This window comes from Octopus bimaculoides, chromosome 26, assembly GCF_046866305.1.
Source record: "Octopus bimaculoides isolate indiv1 chromosome 26, ASM4686630v1, whole genome shotgun sequence".
NCBI lineage: Eukaryota > Metazoa > Mollusca > Cephalopoda > Octopoda > Octopodidae > Octopus > Octopus bimaculoides.
Window position 1 is genome coordinate 20,466,059 of NC_142953.1, and position 26,907 is coordinate 20,492,965.

A 26,907-nucleotide genomic window follows, 5' to 3' on the forward strand; every position below is an offset into this window, starting at 1 on the left:
TTCTATACATAATTTGTGTGCATGAATGGTAGACATACACAGAATTAAACTAATAGTCACCGAAAAAGCATCTGTATGGTAGTTCAACCTGCTAGAAACAACAGCTAAATTCATCACAACTTACATCCATACCAGCTTAAAAAGTGGCAGGCACATTGGCTAATGTAGTCCCAGATACATTGTCTAAAAATAATATGGGTTGGTCATGGCTGGAATGGTTTGACTATATGTCTGCCTCGTCAGAGCTGACCTGGGGCTAAACAACATCAGATTGTTGAAATGGTTGATAACAATAAATAAATAAATAAGAAATATTCATGAACATGGTCTTCCTCATGAAGATAGTTAATTGGACCTTGAAATATATGTCAAACTGCACCTATACGGATACACACATACACACCTAATTATCATATAGATAAATCAACAAAATATATACATACATACATATATACACACACTTAAATTCAAAGATAACTCAAGACTTGAATACCTCTTAAACCCACACACACACATTTCAGCATGTGTTGATAAATATATATATATATATATATATGCATGTGTGTGTGCGTGCATATATATGTACACACACACACACATACGTACACATACATTGTAATAGGATTCATTAAAAAAGATAGTAGGAATAAAGAGAAGGACATGTTGAATAAGGTACTCCTATATAACTCCTCTAATTAAAACAGGGTGGTCATAAAAGGAATGTCTTTGATCATAGCCCTCCAAGATCACAGCAACAACAACAGCTAATTTGAAATATTCACATATGCATAAATATACTAATGTGATTGCACATGGCTCAGTGGTTAGAGTGTCAAGCTCACAATTATGAGGTAGTGAGTTTGATTCCCGGACCAGGATGTGTGTTGTGTTCTTGAGCAAGACACTTTATTTCACATTGCTCCAATTAACTCAGCCGTAGAATTGAGTTGCGACGTCACTGGTGCCAAGCTGTATTGGCCCCTTTGCTTTTCCCTTGCATGGAGAGGAGAGGCTGGTATGCATAGCTGACTGCTGGTCTTCCATAAACAGCCTTGCCCAGACTTGTGCCTTGGAGGGTGACTTTCTAGAAGCAATTCCATGGCCATTCATAACTGAAGGGGGGTCTCTACCCTCTTACTAATGTGTACGTGTTGCATAAAATCACAAATACATGGACATACTGATATAACCATACACAGATACACAGACATGCTGAAATACATACACAAACATACACCTGTTTCCAAGCAAGGTATTATTTCCTCTTTTCACAGAAGGCTGGAAACAAACAACACTGCTTGTATGATGGTGATGCTTATTTACAACCACCACATGATATCAAGACAAGGGAACATACAAATGCACACACACTAACACATACATACATTTACATGCATGTATACACACACACCAACATGCACAGACACACACACAGTCTCACCCACACACTCATATGTGCACGCGACAAGCTTTTTCAGTTTCGATTTACCAAGTTCACTCATAAGGCTCTGGCCAGCCCAATAGAAGACACATAGCCAAGGTGTCACACAGTGGGACTGACCCTGGAACCACATGGTTGGGAAGCAAGCTTCTTACCACCCAGCCATGCCTATATAGAAGTCAAGACAGAAGATAAAGAGTCAGTGTAGCACAAGTTTAATACTTGCTACAAATGTTTCGAGACCATTCCATTTTGAGCCATATTACATATAAATGATTATGAGAAAATATACAATATCTGGATAAATTTACACGAGTTGAATATGGTAGCATGTGTTACTACTGCTATATATGTATGTACATATTCAGCCTCACACACCACACCATACATATACTAGAATCTATAGCAGGCCAAAGATCACTGTGTTATTCTAGATACAGCAAAGGAAAACTTCACGTATGAATAATGTTTTTTTACTCTTGCTAACAAGACAACTAACCTCTGCACAACTACCCCCAGATAATTGCTCCCTGACAATTATTTATTGTGTAATTATTATTATCAATTATCAATTATTATTTCCCAAATTGTTTTTCTTCTGAGGCACAAGGCCTGAAATTTTGGGGGAGGGGGCCAGTTGATTAAATCGACCCCAGTATGCAACTGGTACTTAATTTATTGACCCCGAAAGCATGAAAGGTAAAGTCAACCTCAGTGGAATTTGAACTCAGAATGTAAAGACATGAAATACTGCTGAGCATTTCGTCAGGGTGCTAACGTTTCGGCCAGCTTGCCACCTTGTTTTTCTTCTGAGGATGGGCTTTTGCACCCGAAATAATATATATAGCCAACAACTTGAAATTTTAATTATGTCATTATCATCATTTAACGTCCGCCTTCCATGCTGGCATGGGTAGGACGGTTTCACAAGAGCTGGCCAGGCAGAAGCTTGTACCAGACTTCAGTAACTGTTTTAGCAGGATTCTTACAGCTGGATACCCTTCCGAACACCAACCACTCAGCAGAGTGGACTTAGTGCTTTTTATGCAGCACAAGCACAGGTGAGGTCAGTTTTGGCAAGGTTTTTACATCTGGATGCTCTTCCTAACACCAACTGCTCAGCAGAGTGGACTGGGCACTTTTAAATGCACCTACACTGACAGGGTTACCAAGTACTTTCAAGACAAAAAAAAAATAACAATATAAATCTTGTTATTGGATAATTCTTACTGACTAACAAATAAAACATGAAAATAAAACTCATAAGTTTTTTTTAAAGTTATTTGCACCCCCATCTCATAGTGTGCTTATTCTAAATTTTCTCTTGATTGGGGCAACTGTCAAGAGTGGGGCAGGGGTCAAGTGTGGCACAGTTGTTCTAGATTCTAGAAAAGAGTGTAAATTCATATTGAAGTTCAATAAATATTACAAATAAAGTCAGCCATAGTTCTGAACTCAAAACTGATACTGTAACTGATGGCATAAAAGATGCATGGGAATATTAGATGCACCTATGGTTGGATTTAGATCTAATGAGGCCCCTGTGCCAAGAGGTTTTGGGGTCCTTTGTAATTTTGCTAATTCAAAACATAAAATAGAAAGTGCTCCATTAAATGTAGGGACTGCAAATTTAAAAGGCCTCAGCAGATTCAGAGTGACTTAGTAAAATTTAATGACTTTTTAAATCTAAAAGGACCTAATAAATAAAGAAAGGGCTCAATAATTCTAAAAGAACTTTGTCAGATTAAAAGAACTTAAACAAGTAAAAAAAGTTACAAATTATTTATTTGATTGTTGTAAATACATTTTTCAAGTTTTAACTCCAAGCTTTAGGCTTCCCCGAGTTAAAGGGGGCCCTGGGCCATGGCCCATATTGGCCCATATAAAAATCCAGTCCTGGATGCTCCCAATTTCAGTAGCACATATTCAGGAAAAGAAAGATTTTTGTTGTATTAAAACATGCAAAGAAGGTCCCACTTCGCACACAGGACTCATTTTTTTAGACATCTTTGTGGGGGAAAAAAGGGTGTTTTACATACCCTAACCATCGAGGTGTTACTCTGGTGCTCAACTATGAGCCCAGAGCATCTTATAATAGACACAGCTACAAGCTAATGAAGTTCATAAGGTAATAATTTATTCCTTTGTCATTTCATCTTCTTACACCATCAAATACGGTATATGACAAAAACAATTAAATCCCAATAAGTTGACAGTGTATGTGTATATTTGTACGTAGGGATCAGTATATAAGCATATACACGTTTTCAGGGATCAACTCCAAACCCTTATCAACTATGACTGCCGAATTTTTTTCGTGGTGACTTCTCCAAGACATATGAGAGGTAAATGTTGGCACATTTGGTTATGATTTGCTTATTGTATTTGTACTACCTCTTACAGCGTAGAGCACAGACAGTTGTTCTATTGGTCCCCGCAAGGTGAAGGCGGTTTATTCAAAATGAGATCAGGACAAACAAACAAAAAAAAAGCAGCATGCTTTAAATCAATTAATTAAATCAATATTAACAAGTTGTCAGTTTGTTTTTCTACACTTACCCCTAATTTGAAGGGGTTGTGCTGAATGAGACTCACAAATGAAATTGCTATAACCTAATAAAACAAGATTTAAAAAAAAAACCCAACTGTGAAGCAATGATATGTGTGTGGGAGGGAGTATGTGTGTGTATGTGTGTGTGTTAGTATGTGGTGGAGGAGAAATATATAGACTGAATTAGGGCAGAGGAAATGATGCAGTTATAATGAGTTCAAATCCAGACAAGAGTACACTTTTGTACAATCAGACAAAATAGCAGAATATATAAAACAATAAACTGACCCAACAAAAACACACACAAAAAAAAGTTTCCATAGATATAAACAAAAACAAATAGTAATGAGATGGCACATGTCCAGAAAGAAAAAAATGTTTAAAAACAATTGTTGAAACATTCTGTATATTGTAGAAGTATAAGCGATTTAGTGCTCATAAATTTTAACAACAAAATCTTATATGGACCCTGGTTGAAAACCAGTGATATACACACTCATACACACACATACACAACATACAAATGTATATATTGTATTTGCTCATGCATAAGTCATATCATTTTATACTTGATTTTAACCAAAAAACTGGAGTGTGACTTATATATGGGGCAAAGCTAAAACTATGAAGGGATAAAATTTTGAACCAAGATTTAATATTAAATTAGGGGTACGACTTATACACAATAAAATACGATATATATATATATATATATATATATATATATATATATATATATATATATATATATATATATATACACACACACACACACACACACACATATGCACTAACTTAATTATATCCATACACGTGTAGTACATATATAAACAATATAAACACAGACACACACACACACACACACACACTATACCCATAAATGAAGTCATAAAATATTCTAACGAAATAAAGTCTGACTCAAAAACTAAGCAGAAGAAATATAAAAATAATAATAATAATAATCAAAATAATAAAAAGAACTCAAAGCAAATGTTCAAACGAATGGAAAATTTAGGTGAATAACCTGGATTATCTTTTCTAACCGCTCATGTCTTTTCTCAGTAACCATTCCTGTAGACCATGGTGTAAAACTTCCAAACTTGGTATCTGTTTTATCCGTTTTAAAGGGATTTTGTTCACCCAAACCTGTCATTTTTGTTAGGGGAGGATTTTCTTGGTGATTTTTCTACCCCTTTCTTTGTTTTTAAGCTATTTTTTGTTCTTCCTCTCAATACTTTGTTTGTACCAACTTAATCTCGTCTCCTACATTTTCATTCTGTCTTTTTCTTACAAAACTAATGTTCACACCTTCCAAACATTTGGAGATAAATTATCTGAAATATGTACTCTGTACATGTGTGTGTGCATGTGTGTGTGTATGTGTTTATGAGAGAGAGAGAGAGAGAGACAGAGAGAGCATGCTTTAAAAGTTTGTGTGTATGTGTGTTGCGTGAGTGTGTCTGACAATGTCATGAACGAGGTTGGGGTAAAGGTTAATTAACTCACAGTAAATTTAAATGAGTTCAATTTTTTCCCCCCTTGCTGTATGTAATAAATAAATAAAGAATGTTCAGACAACTTTCTCAGTGTTTGTTGTGTTAAGCAAATCAGCAAGATATACATGCACAGAGTACCTGCCACACCACGCTTATTTATATGTGTGTATATATGTAGGTGAGGTATCTGTAAATGTGTATGTATGTATGTATGTATGTTTATATAAATATATATATAAATGTATATATGTATGTGTGTGTATATAAATATATATATAAGTGTATATATATGTGTGTGTATATAAATATATAAATGTATATATATATATATATGTATGTGTATATAAATATATATGTAAATGTATATATGTGCGTTTGTGTATATAAATATATAAATTTGCATATATGTATATTTGTGTGTATATGTAGGTGTATGTATGTGCACGTGTATGAGTATGTCTGTTTATATTGTGTATGTGTATATGGGTGTATATGTACATGTATGTGTGAGAGTGTGTATGCATTATATATGTTTTATAGTGTTTGATCTACATAGAGAGAGAGAGAGAGAGAGAGAGAGAGAGAGAGAGAGAGAGACAGAGAGAGAGAGAGAGAGAGAGAGAGAGAGAGAGACTGTGTTGTATCAGATTACATTACATATAACAAACATTCCATTAAGTTATGGGGAAAGAATAGAAAACAGGAGATTGAAAAGAAGTGTGACACGCATAGTAAAAAATATCCAAAAACATAAAAATAAAAATAAAAATAGGGAAAAAGAAAGACTGAGAGTATAGTGAGGAGATGAAATGAAGCAGAAATGTAAAGATTTATTTACAATACAGAATGAATGACTATTTTTCACCTGAATTCACTTTAAAACTAATAATAATGATAAAAATCGAAGGAGAGTTGGGCTCGAGTAGGCACAATGAAAAATGTATGTGTTTATGTGATTTTTGACTTCTGTCCAGATATCAGGGTTTTTTATCACGGAATAGAAGATTAGTTAGGTATAAATATATTACAAGTTATCGCTGAGAAAGCACTTTAATGAAATAAATAAAACAGAATAGTATTTTTTTTTTTCATTCATTCCTAGGCAGGTAAAAGTTTATCATCATCTTTACCATTTCAACATCCACTTTTCCATACTTGCTTGGGTAGGATGCTGAGCCATGTGCCTGTGAAGGTGCATGGCTCAGTGGTTAGAGCATTGGGTTCACAATCATTAGGTAGTGAGTTCAGTTCCTGGATCAGGCTCTGTGTTATGTTCTTGAGTAAGACACTTTATTTCACATTGCTCCAGTTCACTCATTTGTAGAAATGGTTTGCGACATCACTGGTACCAAACTCTATCAACCTTTGCCTTTCCCTTGGATAACATTGGTGGCATGGAGAGAGGAGAGGGTAACTTTCTAGGTGCAATCCCATGGTCATTCATGACCGATGAGGGGGTCCTTTTGGGTAGGACAGAGTTTATTAAGGCAAATTTTCTACAGCTGGATGCCCTTGCTGTCACTTATCCTCACTTATTTCCAAGCAAGATAATATTTCCCCCATGGCAAGACATGTTCTTGCAGAATATTGGAAATGAATGACACTGAGGCTGCTTGCATCATGGTGATACTCATTTACAGGTGTCACATGATGTGGAGACAAGGAGACACAAACTCACACACAGGCATATATCATCATCATCATCATCAAGGCAACATCTACACACACACGGGCACACATCAACTGCTTCACACAACACCCACACACGTTACACATGCACATACACACTCACACACACATACACACACGTCAGAGTCACTTACCCCTATTCACACATACACACTCACACACATGTACACATACCTTCTCTTGTTGGGATCACTAGCACTATTATTATCTCCCTTTCTTTCAAAATTTTTTCCCAATCATTTGCCATGCTGGGCCACTGAACACTAGATGTTTTTTTTTCATTCTCTCTCTGTTTATTTTCTCTTATTCCTTTCTGTTGAAGAGCATAGGCTCAAAATGTAAAAGACTTTTTAATTTTTCACGAGCATCAAACTAATACACTTGCTTGTTGTTCATACACCTGTCTTCATCTTTTGTCACTCTATAAATTTCAACTATATATATATATATATATATATATATATATATATATATATGAAGAGACTATTCTAGAGTACGTTCTGTCTTATCTTCGAAACGTCTAGATAGAATAGAGACAGCTGATGAAGGGATATTCCAAGTGGCTTTCCGTTTTCCTATATGTTCGTTCCGTTGTCTGTAGTTTATTGTTCTAACGTCCTGTACCCTGATATGCATGTATATACACATGTAGATGTAAGTATGTACATATATGTGTGTATACATGTATATATATTCTTTGTATTATTACATTATTGAACGCACACGTCCTTTTTTGCAAGTAAGTCTACTATTATTCTGACGTGACTATCTTTCTATCTATCTATCTATCTGTCTATCTATCTATCTATCTTTCTATCTATTTATCTATCTGTCTTCCTCCATCTTTCTATCTATACCTCTGTCCTGGCCTCTACTTCACTGCTATACCCTTCTGTCCCTTCCTCCTTGTTCCACTTCCTCCCTCCACCATCCTCTCTGCTCTCGTGTGACCTGTGGTCAACTTTCTTTTCACTCCAGCCGCTGTGAAGGCAAGACGAACTACTAGCGTTCTATCTCAGATTTGCGTTTGGCCGTACGGCTTTTGAATGTTGTTTTCACTGTCCATTTTTTCCTGTCTTGGTTTGTGTTTGCCACCTTGGAATCCTCTGTGTAGTGGGTTGATCCACTACTCAGGAAGAGACTATTCTAGAGTACGTTCTGTCTTATCTTCGAAACGTCTAGATAGAATAGAGACAGCTGATGAAGGGATATTCCAAGTGGCTTTCCGTTTTCCTATATGTTCGTTCCGTTGTCTGTAGTTTATTGTTCTAACGTCCTGTACCCTGATATGCATGTATATACACATGTAGATGTAAGTATGTACATATATGTGTGTATACATGTATATATATTCTTTGTATTATATATATATACATACATACATATATATACATATATATTATGCATATGCTCCATCTGTAAATGCTGCAATGATACATGTAAGGAATCTAGAGCAAGCTGGACATCTTATAACTAGTGGCAGACTGGCCAGATTGCCAGCTTGCCAGATGGCAAGTGGGCCCCTGCGCCATTAGAATCCTTATATGAGGGCCCATGTTAGTATCTAAGGGGCCCATCCTCTCAAGTTTGAGAATTTTGTATTCACTTCTGAAAAAATGCATTAATTATTGCAGCCTGGCTGTGTTTGTAGACAGTTGAAAAGAATACTTTTAACAACATTGTAGTTGCGGGTGGACCTCCCCTTGTAGTTGTGGGTGGGCCCCCTTGTAGTTGCGGGTAGGTGCTCTTAGTCTCTTGGCAACCAATATTTTTAGACCCAGTCTGCCACTGCTTATAACATGAAGCAGGTCAATTTTAAGTAGGTGGTTATTTTGGTCACAGGCAGGAAGTTTAAGGGCAGGTGGTTATAATGTTAGCTAGAATAATCATGAGTTGCTGCTTAGGTAATGAATTAATAAAGTCGTTACAGCACCAGATAGAATGTTTAGTGGTAGTTTTGATTCTTTCTGCTCAGAGTTCAAATCCTGCCATGGTCAACTTCGTTTTCCATACTTTTGGAGGTGATAAAATAAAGAATGACCAATCCAAGGTGCTACACAATGGGACTGAACCTGACACCATGCAGTCAAAAAGCAAGCTTCTTAACCACTCAGCCATGTCTGTGTCTATCAGTAATATTCTGCCACAAGTGGATTTTGATGGGATGAGGACATCTTTCTATGGGTTGGACTGGAGCAACTCGTGAACATATGATTATGGCCAGAACTGATGTGAGCATGAGTACTTATACAGAACTGTGGGCTTTTTTTTAGTCAAATTGGAAGCATGAGACTATGAGGGGTTTGGGGCAGATTAGTGATGTCACCATATAACTTTAAAGTGATTAGTAATATGCAGATCAGGTGTGGGCAAACAGCAGCCCATGGGATTTTCTGAATAGCTTGCCTAAGCAAAAAAATTACTTTGAAATTTTCTAGTAGTGCAACCTGCCTGATGATGAGCCATGTCTCATGAGACCCGCTTTTCATAAAAGGCTGTCTGTGTCTAGTTTAGTCAAATACATAATTAACAGGGAAATAGATTACGAGAAATCAAATACACAGAGTATAGCTAATGCACACACCTGCATATATTTGAGTTTAATTTATTTCAAATGTATCAAAGAAGATTGAGAATTTAAAATGAAATGTAAAGGATGATGATAATGAAGATTAAAACTTTAAGGCTTCAACGGTATTTTGTAACAAAGTCTAAAAATATTATTACTACAGTTACGAATAAGAACTGGATATCTGTGTAGGAGGAAGGTGTAGCTCCTATAACATAAATACAGAAGGTAAGGTGTGGCAACTGAAGCTGAAAGAGTATGAAAGGGAGAGAGGGAGAGAGAGAGAGAGAGAAGGAGGGAAGTGTGTGCGTGTTATTGATATATTTCTTTTAAAGACAAGCAAAGTCAGCTTAAGTAAACTACCTGCTTATAACAGAAGTATGAAAGCTCCCCTATTCAATATGTCTATGAATGAATGACATTCCAGGTATAATAAACAATCAAGGTAAGAATGAATGATAGCAATGAGTGAAAGATAACCTGAAAACACATTAAATGAAAGCGGAGTGGAAGTCCAGTGAAATATTATAGCATAACTATAACCACCACTAGTCTGAAGATTATCAAACAATGAAGGTTGCGGATGGTGGTTGAGCTGTTGGTTAGTTTGGTCTGACATGTGTGTAATGATAAATATTTACTGTGTGGTTAACGAGCTTTCTTTGTGGCCATGTGGTTTTGGATTCAGTCCAGCTCTGTGGCACGTTGGGCAAGTGTCTTCTAGAATAGCCCCAAGTTGACTAATGCCTTGTGAGTGAATTTGGCAGATGAAAACTGTGTAGAAGCCCATCGTTTGTATGTATATATATGTACGTGTGTGTGTGTGCTTGTATTTCTGATTGCCACCCTACACTGCTTGACAAATGGTGTTGGTTTGTTTACATTCCTGTAACTTCGTATTTCAGCAATAGAGAGCAACAAAATAAATACCAGTCTTAAAAAAAAAACCTGAAAGAAACCCATAAGTATTTGGGTCAGTTTGTTTAACTAAAAACCCTTCAAGATAGTGCCTCAGCATGTCCACAGTCCAATGATTAAAACAAGTAAAAAGAAAAAAAAAATTTTTTTAAATGGAAATTCCTTCTAATAAACACTTCAACAGTCTCTGCTCTTCTGAGCCAACCGATTCTATCCCACATCTCAAAACATTACTCTGTCAGATAAAGGGATGACCTGGAGCTTAACAACAACAATAACAGTAACAAATACATTTTCCATTTTAGTACTTACATTTCATTTCATTGTGTAGGTCGTCATTCGGTGTTTGTGTGCAGACCAAGATGTTTCCAAAATATTTGAAAATATTGTGTCATACCCCAGAACTATTGAGCTGTATGTACCCTTGGGCACATTACAATATATTATTTGAATCTAAATAACCGGCTGACGTAAATACCCACCCTACTACTCTCTGTTTACCTGTTTACGCTTGCTTGCACATAAAATGACAAGGTAAGGAATAGACTGAGAGCAGGGAGGAAGTATCTACTGTTCTCTTCCTTCTTCTCTCTCTGTAAATACTTGGTTGAAAGTTTTTATGTCATCATTTTAATCTCCACTCTTCCATACTTGCATGGGCAGATGGAGTTTTATTGGGGTAGATATTTTATAGTTGGATGCACTTTGTCACCAAAGCTCACCCCTATTTCAAAGAAAGGTAATATTTCTCCAGGATCAGGTATGTTTTCACAGAAGACTAGAGACATGAGACCCCACTTACATGATGCAGACACTTGTTTATAACTAACACATGATGTCAAGATAAGAAGACACACACACATGTGCATACATACACACACATGTACACGCACATGCACACACATACATACATGCATGCACACACACACACACACACACACACACACACACGCATGCACACACATCTATACTCCGCTCAGTTGAGAGGGTTTTATTTTGGTGACCTCACTGGTGCTGGTGTCACATAAAAAGCACCTAGTACACTCCATCAAGTGGTTGGTGTTAGGAAGGGCATCCAGTTGTAGAAACCCTGTCAAAGCAGACATAGAAACTTCCAAAGCCCTCTGGCTCATCTGTTCTCATCAAAATATCCAACTCATGCCATGATGATGATGATGATTAAGCTACAAGGGTTAAATAATCCAGGCATTAACCTTAGGTAGCACTCACACAATCAACAGCTATCGGAAATTGTACAGAAGAGAATTTCTCCTGTGGAAACTTAGGTTTCAAATAAGCAGAAAATCCATAAGGTTTACTTCTGCCATCATCATCATCATCATAAATGCGCCTTTTGAGTGTTGGGCCTCACAGAGGCAATGACAAATGACCGACATCTTTGGCATTTTGTCGTGCTTGAGAAGAAAACCCATCAAACCAAGTAAAATTGCAGTTGTGGTAGATACTGGTGTCGTGCAACATAAGGACACAGGAAATGTGTCAAGGCCGACAGGAAGTGGTGCAGCTTCCTAGGTCTAACCAACAGTAGTATTATTCCCTTCAGGGGACTGTCACATTAAGTTGACAGCATACAACTACTAAACTGTCATTATCATCCATTTTTATTTACATGATGTTTAATTGGTTACCAGTATGTTGTTGAAACAGTGGAGGCGCGTGGCTTAGTGGTTAGGGTGTCAGCACCATGATCGTAAGGTTATCGTTTCGATTCCTAGACCGGGTGACACATTGTGTTCTTGAGCAAAACACTTCATTTCATGTTGCTCCAGTTCACTCAGATGGCAAAAATGAGTAACACTGCAATGGACTGGTGTCCTGTCCAGCTGGAGAACACATACGCCATTGAAACCAGGAAACCGGGCCCATGAGCCTGGCTAGGCTGTAAAAGGGTGCATTTATTTTATTTTATTATGTTGTTGAAACAATTGTAAACAATAGAGTAAATGCAATGCCATATACTACATTCTTCATTGATTTTGCACACACACACACACACACACACAAAGCTTCTTTCAGATTTTTGTTGACTCACAGCTGTAGAAAAACATGGTGTCATGCAGTAGGACTGAACCTGAAACCATGTGGTTCTTAGCCACACACCCATGTTGAAGCAGGTTTCCCCTAACCTCCACCCTACGACAGCAAGATTACCCTTATTCCACCCATATTTCTTCTCTAACGGACTAGGAGTGATATCAAGTTTCCAATACGGTGTAGATTAAGGAAACAATAAACCAGACCGAACCGGTGGCTCATTAGCAGCTCATGTAATATTAATTCAACAGTAATCCAGCAAGACTGTTAAGTAAAGCAGTTCATTAATATTGAGGGCAGCATTGCGTAACACAGGATTAACCCTATGAAAGATGCATGAGAGTTTGAAACTTAAATGGATGGACTGGAAATATAAAAAAAGATCCAGACAAACAAACAGTGGGAAGTTATTATAATCATATTGAGACAAGAGACAGAGATAAAACTGATTAAGTTCTTAGTGTCCTTGGTATTAAGATTATCAAATTATTTACACTGGTATATCATGTATTAGTTGGAGTGGTGTCTCCATCTTGGTTGTTACTTTTCATTACATTTTGGCTGTGTACACTCTGGCCTTCTTCAGGTATCATGTGATTCACTTTAGTGACTTGCTTGGGATTGAACTTAGAACTTCTAGGTGACTGCACTGTATTAACCAATGCTTTTATCCACTATGCAATGCCTGTAGGTTGCTTCAGAATTAATTTTTAGGGCTTCTAAACCTCCATTGATGTCTTATGTTGGTTCCATATCAATTGGACATACAATTCTGTATTTCATTGTGAAACTGCCTACAGACATAGAGTAGTGGATAAAGGTGCTGGTTAATGCAGTGCAATCACCTAGAGGTTCTGAGTTCAATCCCAGGCAAGGCATTAAAGTGTATCACAAGACACCCGAACAAGGCTGGAGCGTACAACAGCTGAGACGTAGTAAAAAAAAATCAATCAAGATGAGGTTATTATTACAACTAGCACATCATCATCATCATCATTATCATCATCATCATCATCATCATCATCGTTTAACGTCCATTGTCCATGCTGGCATGGGTTGGACAGCCTGACCAGGACGGGCAAGCTGGAAGGCTGTACCAGACTCCAGTCTGATTTGGCATGGTTTTCTACAGCTGGATGTCCTTTCTAACACCAAACACTCCAAGAGTGTAATGGGTGCTTTTACGTGCCACCATCATGGGTGCCAATTTGCATGACACTGGTATCTGCCATGACTGCAATTTTGCTCAGGTTGAAGGGTCTTCTTCTCAAGCACAACATAATGCCAAAGGTCTCAGTCATTACCTCTGTGAGGGTCAACATTCAAAAGGAACTCAGCTACTTTGCCTCTGTGAGACCCAATACTCAAAAGGAACTCAGCCACCTTGCTTCTGTGAGGCCCATATAAAATTCCTCAACTTAGAAATACAGAATTGTAGACTTGTATAGTTTAGAAGCCTCCTCAGAGAAGGGGTCGAAACTATCATATTTTCTGTCATACAAGACAAATTTTTCAAACCAATATCTGCAGCCAAGAGAAGGTAGACTGACCTATACACCAAGGCAACTTTGGAGAACCAAAAATTCCATGTGAAATGCAGAAGGATTTGGAAAGATGGTGACAATGTTTGAATGTTTACACTACAGGTGGAATCCTCTTCAGAGAAGAGGTCAAAACTACCACTCATTACATTCCCACCCATCTCCTCCACCAGCTCCCACTTGCCTTTAACAATCTTGTCAACTCACCCCACCCACCTCTCCAGTTCCCCAGTCCACTTCACTATACACACCTCACTGTGACTTGGGTGTACTACTCCTCCTCCCACCCTGTCACTTCTTCACCATCTTCTCTCTCTCTTTCTTTCTCTCTCTCCCTTCCTGCCTGAGGTAACCATGTTTCTGCTCTTATTCTAATGCAAGACGCCTCTTTTATCCCTTAATACTCTCCTCTCCTTGTCCAGTTGAGGGGTTTTTGTCTTGCAAGTTACTTAGTGACCTCACTGCTGCTGGTGCCATGAAAAAGAAAACGAAAACACCCAGCTCACTCTATAAAGTGGTTGGCATTAGGAAGGCCCTTTAGCCATAGAAACCAAGCCAAAGCAGACAGCAGAGCTTGGAGCAGCCTTCTGACTGGCCAATTCCTGTCAAACAGTCCAACCCATACCAGCATGGAAAACAGACAATAAATAATGACAACGCTGATGATGATATCAGACAAGGAATTTTAAAATAAGATTACTTCATTTTCCCATATTTTCCTCTTTAAAAAACAAACAAAACAGGCTATTTCTTTGACAAAAACAATATAAACATAAAGTTGTGGTGTAAATTTGCCCTTAATCAGCTCTAAAGATACCTCCCTGCCCCATCGCTAATGAATTATTTTTGATGATTGACAGGAACCAGATTATAACTGATCCAACAAAACTGTAGAGATGTCTGGCCAATCAACCATGTAGTCTCGTAGTCTTGTAGTAGTAACATAGAAACTTAATAATGTGTGTTTCTTGCTTCTAACTCAGTTACCTCAGAAACCACAATAAGAAGCTATAGTGACAAGCAGCTGATAATATCATACCTTGATTACAAAAAAAGTACTTGGTGAAGCAGAGCCCCAGAGCTTGTTGTTACCAAACACCCACTTTATTTCAACTGTCTAAGATTACTGGAACTAGAGCAGGCAAGGGTATATATATATGTATGTATGTATGGATGTATGTATACACACGCACACACACACACACACACGCACACGCACACACACACGCACACGCACTCACATACATATGGAGAGAGAAAGACAGTGACAGATAGACAAACACAAAGGTTGTAGAAGAGAGGGAGAGAGGGGGAAACAGAAACAGAGAGGGACAGAAAGAGAGGGAGAGAGAGATGGAGAGAAAGAGAGGGAATGAGGGAGGGAAGCAGGACAATAGCAGTAGAGAGAGACAGAGGAAGGAGAAAAACAGGGGAAAGATAGAGAGAAAAAGAAGGAGAGAAGGAAAGAAACAGAAAGAAAGTGAGAGAGAGAGACAGAGAGAGAGAGATGCAGTAGCGGTGGGGTTATAAGTTCACAGTTATATATTTCATCATTTTATTATAGTATATCTGATGATTTGATAATTTCCTAGATCTAACCTCAACTCTAATCATTAATTGTAATTAAGCCATTAGTTATACAGTTTAAACTTATGTTCTAGCATGAAGTTACTGTTAAGTCTTTAAACCAACCTTTAGATTAGTTACTTTAGATTATCTAGTTTAACCAACCAATTTTGAAAGTCTGCCAATGTGATATACGATTTCTCTGGTGTAGAAATACATCTCAGTCGTTTACTTGGAAACTTTGCTATTTTGAGTTCAACTCATACTAAGAGTAGTTTTGTCTTTCATTATTCATTATTCAAGAGTGATAAAAATAAAAGTTAAGTGTGGCTTCCCAACTATGTCATTTTGGGTTCAATCTCACTGTGTAGCACCTTGGGCAAGTGTCTTTCACTATAGCCACAGGCCAACCAAGGTGTTGTGAGTGGATTTGTGAAACTCTTTGTACATGTGCACATGCACACATGCAGACACACATGTGCACATGCACACACACATGTATAATAATAAATGAAATGAGAAATAAGGAGAGCTTCTAACAATGAAGTAAAGTTTAAAAACCTTCAGGTTTCATGCAGAAAAGGCTATCTTCAAAAGGATAGTAAAAGAAATATGTGTTTACATAAGTCCTGCCATTCTACTTCTATACTACAATGCTTCAAATGAACTACAATGTACATATCTTTCCCAAGATGAAAAAACGCAGCTCAAAGGTTGCTGTTTTAAGACTGTTGTTGAAGTCCAGAGTGTATCGCAGAAGGTCTTTGACTCACTTTTTATTCTTTTTATTCTTTTATTTGTTTCAGTCATTTGACTGCGACCATCCTGGAGCACCGCCTTTAGTTGAGCAAATCGACCCCAGGACTTATTCTTTCTAAGCCTAGTACTTATTCTATTGGTCTCTCTTGCCAAACCGCTAAGTGACGGGACGTAAACACACCAGCATCAGTTGTCAAGCGATGTTGGGGGAACACACAAATATACACATACATACATGTATATATATATGTATGTGTATATATATATATATATATATATATATATATATATATATATATATATATATATATATATATATATACGACGGGCTTCTCTCAGTTTCCATCTACGAAATCCACTCACAAGGCTTTGGTCGGCCCGAGGCTATAGTAGAAGACACTTGCCCAAGGTGCAACGCAGTGGGACTGAACCCGGAACCATGTGGTTGGTAAGCAAGCTACTTACCACACAGCCACTCTTGTGCTTATGGAAAACGACTTCCAGGCTGGATTCCAAAAGTGGCAGAAATGCAGGGACCAGTGTATTACTGCACAAGGTGACCATTTCGAAGGAGACGATGTTAGAACTTAGGTAAATAAGTTACTTTTTTAATAAACATAACTAATCTGGGAACCTTTAGGTACCACCTTGTACCTAGCTGGAGCATTGCAGGTAACAATATTGCCCGGCAGTTTTCTCATTAGATCACCTGAAGCTGACTTGCATCTGTCAACTGTTATTATTATCAGCATGATAGAAGACTTATAGACGCTCAGAAGTGGCTGCGCTCCTCAACCACATGGTTCCGTGCGTCTTCTGCTATAGCCTTGGGCTGACCAAAGCCTCATGAGTGGATTTGGTAGACGGAAACTGAAAGAAGCCTGTTGTGTGTGTGTGTGTGTATATATATATATATAATGTAACCTCGTGGGCATCGGTACCATTTTCCTCTTTCTCCGTTCTTCCATTCTCTGAACTTTCCATCTTTCCGACGAAGGGCTACGCCCGAAACGTCATACACTCTTTCTTTCCTTTCCTGAGCGTCCAATAACACTATCCATATCACGTCCTCACTTTGTTGTTTTTTTGTTATTGTTTTTTTGAACTTATATATATATATATAAATGTAAATATATATATATATATATATATATATATATATATATATATATATATATATATATATATGTATATATATATATATATGTATATATATATATATATTATTTAAAAGAGTTCCAACTGTGTCTGTTTTTTATGTTTTATTTATATTCTTATAAAATTAATGTAGGATATAGAATATGGAATATATAATGTAAATAGTAAAATGAAATAAAGTATTGAATGTCTTATTGAATATATGAAATATTGAGTATTAAATATATATAAGGACTAGTATACTTTCCTGCTTAATAGCAGTCATCAAGGTCCCGTCTGACAGATGTACTATATATATATGTATGTATATGTTTGTGTGTCTGTGTGTTGTCCCCACTCCTACCCTAACCCTACCCCACCATTGCTTGACAATTGAAGTTGGTGTGTTTAAGTCCCCGTAACTTAGCAGTTCGGCCCAAAAAAAAAAACTGATAGAATAAGTACTAGGCTTACAAAGAATAAGACCTGGGCTTGATTTGTTTGACTAAATTAGGTGGTGCTCCAGCATGGCTACAGTCAAATGACTGAAACAAGTAAAAGAAAAAAAAGAATAAAAGGAATATATATATATATATATATATATATATATATATATATATATAGGTGCAGATGTGGTTGTGTGCTTAAGAAGCTTGCTTTCCAACTGTCTGGTTTGGGGTTCAGTCCCACTGCATAGTACCTTGGTTAAATCCAACCAAAGCCTTGTGAATGGATTTGGCAGGTGGAAACTGGAAGAGACCTGTGCATGTGCGTGCGTGTGTGTACCCTTGTCTCATGCCATGTAATGGTTCTAAATGATTATCACCATCATACAAAAGAAAACTGTTTCATCGAGGAAATACTGCCGTGCTTGAAATATGGTCATAAGTTGGTAAGAGGGAGAGTACAGAGTTGTAAAAGATTCCACTTCAACACAATTCCGTCTAGCTCATATTAAGCATAGAAAAGTGGATATTAAATGACGATTTTATATATATATATATATATATATATATATATATATATGAGATAAGCAGAGATAGCAGTTGGAATAACGGTATAAGGGATAAAGATATCTGTTTTTAGTACCGGTATCATTTTTATTTTAAATTTATATATATATTATAACACTTACATATACATATGCGTATATAATATAATATAAGTCAGGATATTATAACACTTATATATATAAATATATATATATATATATATATATATATATATATATATATATATATATATATATATATGTGTGTGTGTGTGTGTGTGTGTAAATATATATACATACATACATATATATATATGGATATATAAATATATATGTATGCATACATATGCACACATATACGTGTGTAACAGGTTGAATGTGGATTTGTCCTTTAATTGGGGTTGTTTTCAAAAAGATTTCTAACGTTGATTCTTCATACTTTGCTGACAGTTTACTGGTGTAAGTTGGCTATGTGTATATATATATATATATAAAATAGAGAAATGATAGAAAACGTATAAGTGGATGATGAGCAAAGCACCATCACAGTTTTGATTACCTGTTGTTATCCGTAGATTTATTGCAGGAACTTCGTAGTGGCGGTTGGGGTAACAGTATTAATAAAATAGATGGAATGAGTAAAGAATTTTATTGGGTGCAACACATGTTTCGACCCATTCTGGGTCTCTTCGGGTACATCAATAAAAAGTCTCACTAGAGATTTCTTGAGTCGGCTTATGTACCGCTATGAGTCCATCAAATTCGAGAACAAGTAAAAACAGAGAAAAATTATTGAAACGCAACAAATTCAAATATGAACGTGGAAAGTATACATTCTAGTTTTATATGTGTGTATGTGTGTGTGTGTGTATGTGTGTGTGTGTGTATATGTGTGTGTGTGTGTATATGTGTGTGTGTGTGTGGAAAGACACATGGCCTAGTGGTTAGGGTGTTGCATTCACAATTGCTAGATCATGGGTTTGATTCCTAGGCCTGGTGGCATGTTCTGTTCTTGAACAAACCATTTCACTCTATGTTGCTCCAGTCCCCGCTGGAACGTTGATGTGCTCCCTTAGCCAACAGGGTGGCATCATTTGCAAGCCAAAATAATGCAAAGTGCATTGTGACCAGCGATGTGTAATAACATCTGATAGTCCGGTTGGTTATGTGATATATATGTATAAGAAAACAGGACTCAAATTATTTAGTTATTATACACACACACACACACATGCACATTGTATATGTGTATATATATATATATATATATATATATATATATATATATATATATATATATATATATATATATTGTATATGTAGATAGATAGATAGATTTTGCTTACTCTACACCTTACTTCTTCCCTACTCACTCAACACGGCCACCTTACACACATGACCACCTCCCCCACAAGATCAACAACAACACCCCCCACCAGGTACATAATAACTGTCATACCTTCAACCAGGATATTTCACTAGATCGCGTTTGAACTTGTTGCAATTTTGTAATTTTGTAATTTGATATATACATATATATGCATACATGCGTGCGCACAGACACACACACACACAAACATACATGTATGCCTTGGCTTAACATTAATGGACAAGAATTTAGGATATTGTCAAGATAAACTCAAATACCTACAATTCAGCATTTTGTTAGATTATTTATCTATGATCCTCTCTTATTTACAATGGCTATACATAAAGAAAAGCCAAATTATGAGTTTGACAGGAACTAATCTGGTGCCTTTCAAACTAATGAGTATAAAATCACTGAAAGATAAACTGTACAATTTGACGGTTACCTTCTCTCGATCCACAGCCACCCTCAGACAACTTCTACTGCTGCCAAAACCAACTAGTTGACCTTTCACCTACAGGACAATGTGATGTCAAGCATGTAAGTTCTGCAGAAGGACTGGCCTGCAAATCTTCAGCATTTCATATATATACATATATATATATATATATATATATATATATATATATATATATATATACATATATATATATATATATATATATATATATATATATATATATATATATTATATATATATATATATATATATATATATATATATATATATATATATATATATATATATATATATACAGGCACAGGAATGGCTGTGTGGTAAGTAGCTTGCTTCCCAACTGCATGGTTCCGGGTTCAGCTCCCCTGTGTGGCACCTTGGGCAAGTGTCTTCTACTATAGCCTTGGGTCAGCCAAAGCCTTGGGTCAGCCAAAGCCTTGGGTCAGCCAAAGCCTTGTGAGTGGATTTGGTAGATGGAAACTGAAAGAAGTTTGTCACATATATATATATATATATATATATATATATATATATATATATATATATATATACATATATATACATATATGTGTGTGTATATGTTTGTGTGTCTGTGTTTGTCTTCTGATCATCACTTGACAACCAATGTTGGTGTGTTTACGTCCCTGTAACTTAGCAGTTCAGCACAAGAGACCGATAGGATAAGTACTGGGCTTACAATGAATAAGTCCTGGGGTCTAAAAGGTGGTGCTCCAGCATGGCTGAAGTCAAATGACTGAAACAAATAAAAGAATACAATGTGGGGTAGCCATGTACCTCGTCTGTAGCAAGACACCTGTTCATGTCCCTCTCTCATACTTAGCCTCTAAGCACCTCCTCCTTCTTCATACATCCACCCCAAACAGCCAGGGGGATTTTCCCTTTTCTTCTTTACTGCCTTGCAAATTATTTGGTGACCCCACTGGTGCTGCTGCCACAAAATAAACACCCAGTGCACACTGTAAAGTGGTTGGCATTAGGGCATCCTGTAATAAGAAACATAACAAAGCTGTCTGTGGAGCTCAATGCAGCCCTGCAGATTGCCAGATCCCGTTTGTCCATCAAACCCATATTACCATGGAAAATTACCATTAAATGATGATGACGACGATGATGATGATGATGATATACAAAGGCAATGTAATGATGCTGATAATGTACACAGACACATACATACACACATACATGCAAAGCAACAAAGAAGCCTCTTGCTATTTACTCAAAACACAGGACATCATCATTAGAATGGTTTTGATCATAGATTAGTTTGACTAATGAAAATGTGTGTGCGTGTGTGTGTGTGTGTGTGTGTGTGTGTGTGTGTGTGTGTGTGTGTGTGTGTGTGTGTGTGTGATCAGGTAGATACACAACTGCATAACATCCCACAGAAGCATCAGTGTGACTGTTGTTATTTTAGCTCACTTTTCATTCATTGAGTTTGTTCATTAAATATACATTAAATGAGAATTTATCAATGAATCAAGATAACATGTGAGAGAGAGAGAGAGAGAGAGAGAGAGAGAGAGAACTGAATCTAAATCCCCCTCACAATTATCCATCTGTTCCCTTTTATCTCACTTTCTCTCTCTTTCTGAAATCTAAACACAATTAACACATACAACACACTCACATACTATACATACAACAATCTTAAATTCCATCACACAGACACTCGCTCATACATAGAACACACACACACACATATATGTATACACACAAACACATAAATGTACACAGACATATACACACACATATATATGTATATATATGTATACATGCACATATACATATACACACACACACACACCATAACTGTACTGGCACTCCATCAGTTACAACAAGGAGTGTTCCAGTTTATTGGATGAATGGAACCACCTACTTGTGAAATTAATGTGCAAGTGGCTGAGTACTCCACAGACACATGTACCATTAATGTAGCTCTCAGGGAGATTCAGCATGACATAGAATGTGTTGAGGCTGGTCCTTTTGAATTACAGGTACCACACGCTCTTGTCATCTGAGTGGACTGGAGCAACGTGAAATAAAGTGTCTTGCTCAAGGACATAATGCACTGCTGGGAATGGAACTCACAACCTTATGATTGTGAGTGAAATACCTTAACCAGTAAGCCTTCACCACACATACATATACACCACCATCATCATCATCATCATCATCACCATTATCGTTTAACATCCGTTTTCCATGCTGGCATGGGTTGGACAGTTTGACTGAAGATTGGCAAGCCAGTAGGCTGCACCGCGCTCTAGTATACATATACATAGATGCACACACAAACTCACACACATACACACACAGAAACATATTCATGAATTATACACATGTCCACCCACTCCAACATACAAAATGGTAATTTAGCAAAAGATCACCCGAGGAGATTCCTAATGTCAGATTTGTTCCTCACAGAAAAGAAAGACATTCCAGAATGAAACATCATTTCAGAATTTAGTAGCAGGGGCCCTTTTCTAAGATCCAAGTCTCCATCCTGCCAGAGTTGACTTCATCTTTAAGCGCAAAAGATAAACAGGATCAGTACTGAATGAAACTGTTGAGCATTGTTTAGTAACAGCGTTTTCACATCCCTTTAGCATCCTCTATAGCTTTCGTCCTTCTTTCATCCAGCTGATAAACTAAGAATAAATAGTAGAGGTGAGGCAGTGTGGATCATTAAAAATGGTAACGCCTTCATCAATGAATATTTGAAGCTTTGGGCCTGTGTTATCATCATTAGTTAATGTCCACTTTCCCAAGCTTAAAAACCCTTAGGTGGAATTTGTTGAGGCAGATTTTCTACAGCTGGATGCCTTTCCTGCCACCAGCCCTCACCTTTTACCAAGTGATGTAATATTTCCCCATGGCCAGACATGTTTACAGAGAAGACTGGAAACAAACAGCCCTGTTTGTCTGATGATGATGATACTATTTTAAACCATCACATGATGTCTAGACAAGGATACACACACACACACAAGACAGTCTTCTTTCAGTTTCTGTACACCAGACCAGACCCATTCACAAGTCTTGGATCAGCCTGGGGCCATATGGAAGACACTTGCTTGAAGTGCATTGCACTGAAACTGAGCCCAAGGCCACATGGTTGGAAAGCAGCTTCTTAACCTCACTACCATGCCTACGGGTTTGTAATATCACATATTACTAACCAGTTCCCTAAAATTAGAAAGATATAACAGTCGCAAAGTCTAATGTTCCTTCATTGATATCATAGTTTAAAAACAGTTTAAGTGTCAGACCATTGATTCAAGTATCATGAGTTCAAATATTACCAAAGACATATCATGGGGCAGAATTTGTTTACTCGGCCTAGTTGAAGTATAAATATGATTTCTCCTTTTCAGTGGAGTACTAAAACAAAAACAAGCAGTAATTATATATATATGTATGTGTATATACATACATACATATATATATACATATGTACATATATATAGATACACACATATTCATAAACATATACATATATATGTATTTACACACACACATACACACACATATATATACACACATATATATATATACATGGAGGCAAAGTGGCTGAGTTCCTATCAAGTGTTGGGCTCATAGAGGCAATGACCAAGACCTTTGGCATTATGCTGTGCTTGAGAAAAAGCCGAGCAAAGATGCAGTCATGGCAGATACTGGTGTCATGCAAATTGGCACCTGTGCCGGTAGCACATAATGCACCCTTGTGTCACACAAACGGCACCCGGGCTAGTGGTGTGTAAAAGCACTCATTTCACTCTCGGGGTGGTTGGCGTTAGGAAGGGCATCCAGCAATAGAAAACCATGCCAAATCAGACTGGAGTCTGGCGCAGCCTTCCACCATGCCAGCCCAGTCAAACCATCCAACCCATGCCAGCATGGACAACAGACGTTAAATGATGATGATGATGATGACATACATGTATATAGGCACAAGCATGGTTGTGAAGTTAAAAAGTTTGTTTCCTAACCACATGATCTCAGGTTCAGTTTCACTGCTTGGCTCCTTCAGTAAGTGTCTTCTACTATAGCCTTGGGTTGATTAATACCTCCTGAGTGGATTTGGTGTATAATATATATATATATATATATATATAAACACACACAAGGGTATCCAGCTGTAGAAACCCTGCCAAATTAGAATGAAATCTGGTGCAGCTCTCCAGCTTACCAGTTTTCAGCCAAACCATCCAACCCATGCCAGCAAGGAAAATGTACATATGATGATGATGACCACGATGATGATGATGATTCAAATATGTATGAGAAACACCCCGAGGGATATAAACAATATTGAACAAACAAGTATCACCATCCTACAAGTGATGTCTTTCATTTCCACTCCTCCCAATTTTCCATGGAAACATGTTCAACCTTTGGGGAAATATTACTTTGCTTGGAAAGAGGTGTGGGTTAGCAACAGGAAGAGCACCCATCCGTAGAAAATCTACCTCAACATTTTGTCTCCACTATCTGACAACCAATGTTAATTTCATTACGTCCCTGTAACTTAGCAGTTCAGCAAAAGAGACATGACAGATTAAATAGCAAGCCTAAAATAAATACCGGGGTGAGTTTGTTTGTTCAACTAAACCCTTCATGGTGGTGGCTCAGGATGGTGACAGTCCAATGAGTGGAACAAGTCAAAAAACAGCAAAAGTTAAAAAGTCATTTAAAAAAATTATTTCCAACATAATTATTTGAAAGAAAAACTTTTATAAGTGTAGATAATACTCTTTTCACCCTTTTTATATCAACCCACCTGAAACTGCCCCTGGGTCTGAGAAACGAATTTCGACTTTTAAAGTTATTTACATTGAAACCTATCAAAATTTATGCTAATTTATTCCAAGTACCAGCTTAATAATGGTTTCAAATTTTGGCCCAAGGCTAGCGATTTCGGAGAGGGGTCAAGTCGATTATTTTGCCCTTAGTGCTTAACTGGTGCTTATTTTATCAACCCCGAAAGGACAAAAGACAAAGTTGGCCACGGCTGAATTTGAACTCAGAATGTAAAGATGGACAAAATGCCACTAAGCATTTTGCCCATTAGACTAACGATCCTGCCAACTCATTGCCTTGTACCAGTTTAGCTATTGTACTAAATTCATTATTTTTAATTTGCTTCTGAATGACATGGTTCTGAGTTCAGTCCCACTGTGTGACAAGTGTCTTCTGCTATAGCCTCGGGCCGACCAAAGCCTTGTGAGTGGATTTGGTAGATGAAAACTGAAAAAAGCCCATTGTGTATGTGTGTGTGTGTGCCCCACCGCTGCTTGACAACCGGTGTTGGTGTGTTTGCATCCCCATAACTTAGCAGTCTGGCAAAAGAAACCGAAAGGAAGAAAGGCAAAGTGTAACTCAGTGGGGTTTGAACTCAGAATGTAGTGACAGATAAAATACTGCTAAGCATTTCGTCCAGCGAGCTAACGATTCTGCCAGTTCGCCCCTTAAACACCAACTTAATAATGACAAATTTATTATACTAAATTCTGCATTACTTTCAAAATTAACAGAAACAAAAGCAGTATATTTCAACAGAAATAACAGGTAACAAAAGGGTTAATGTAATCAAGGAGACAAACATATAAATAATAAGTAAATAATTAATTAAATAAAACGATACAAATCAATTTGAACTTACCTGGAAATGAAAAGTTTATTTCAGATTGTCAGTGTACGATGATAAGTCGTTTGTGACTAAAAGTGATTTGACAGAGAAACTAGTGTTTACGTGCTCTAGCTAATGTGCTAATGTTTCACTTCAGTTATCAACCAAGCTTGTCACTACATGTTCTTCAAAAAAACTATCAAGCATGTATAATTAAATTTCAAAAGCCCATCTTACTTTACATACAATGTGATTATAAACTCAATATATTTAAATTCATATGCATATTACAGACAGCTTTTTAAATTAATTATCATTATAAATTTAAAAGGATAGTTTTTCTGATCTGATCTGAATATTCTTCACAATAGGTGGCAGCTCCCAATACTTTTTTGTTGTTTTTGTTTTTCTTTTTTCTATGGCTTTTTCTTCCAATTTTTGTTTTAAACTTGAGATAATTTTAAAATTCCGAATGTTTATATGCAAATTCTGTTAATTACTGTCAGGTAAGTTTAAATATCAGAGGTGAGATGAGGTTAAAGATTTCTTTTCATCTTTTTAGATACTAAGATTTCTAAGGGTTTCTTTACACAAATTGAACTTTTAATTGTGTATGCTTGTGTGTGTGTGTGTGTGTGTGTGTGTGTGTGTGTGTGTGTGTGTGTGTGTATGTATACATGCATACACACACTCACACATAAACACACACATATACACA

At 37.0% G+C, this 26,907-nt stretch overlaps 1 protein-coding gene across 8 annotated transcripts in view; it reads right to left on the reverse strand.

Annotated features, from left to right (window-relative positions):
• LOC106867632 (uncharacterized) overlaps positions 1 to 26,907 on the reverse strand; it is a 291,771-nt gene that overhangs the window by 181,831 nt on the left and 83,033 nt on the right. Inside the window, exon 1 of one of the 8 annotated variants that reach the window (XM_089343004.1) lies at positions 26,223 to 26,364. The exons of 4 other annotated variants lie outside the window; for them this stretch is intronic. Coding sequence is in view for 2 of the 4 variants with exons in the window: in XM_089342997.1 (XP_089199123.1) it covers positions 5,017 to 5,145 (129 nt within the window). In the remaining 2 variants the exon portion in view is untranslated. Of the gene's footprint in view, positions 1 to 5,016; positions 5,686 to 26,222; positions 26,365 to 26,907 lie in introns of those variants that run through there. 3 more of the 8 variants (XM_089343002.1, XM_089342997.1, XM_089342996.1) reach the window with 3 other exon arrangements.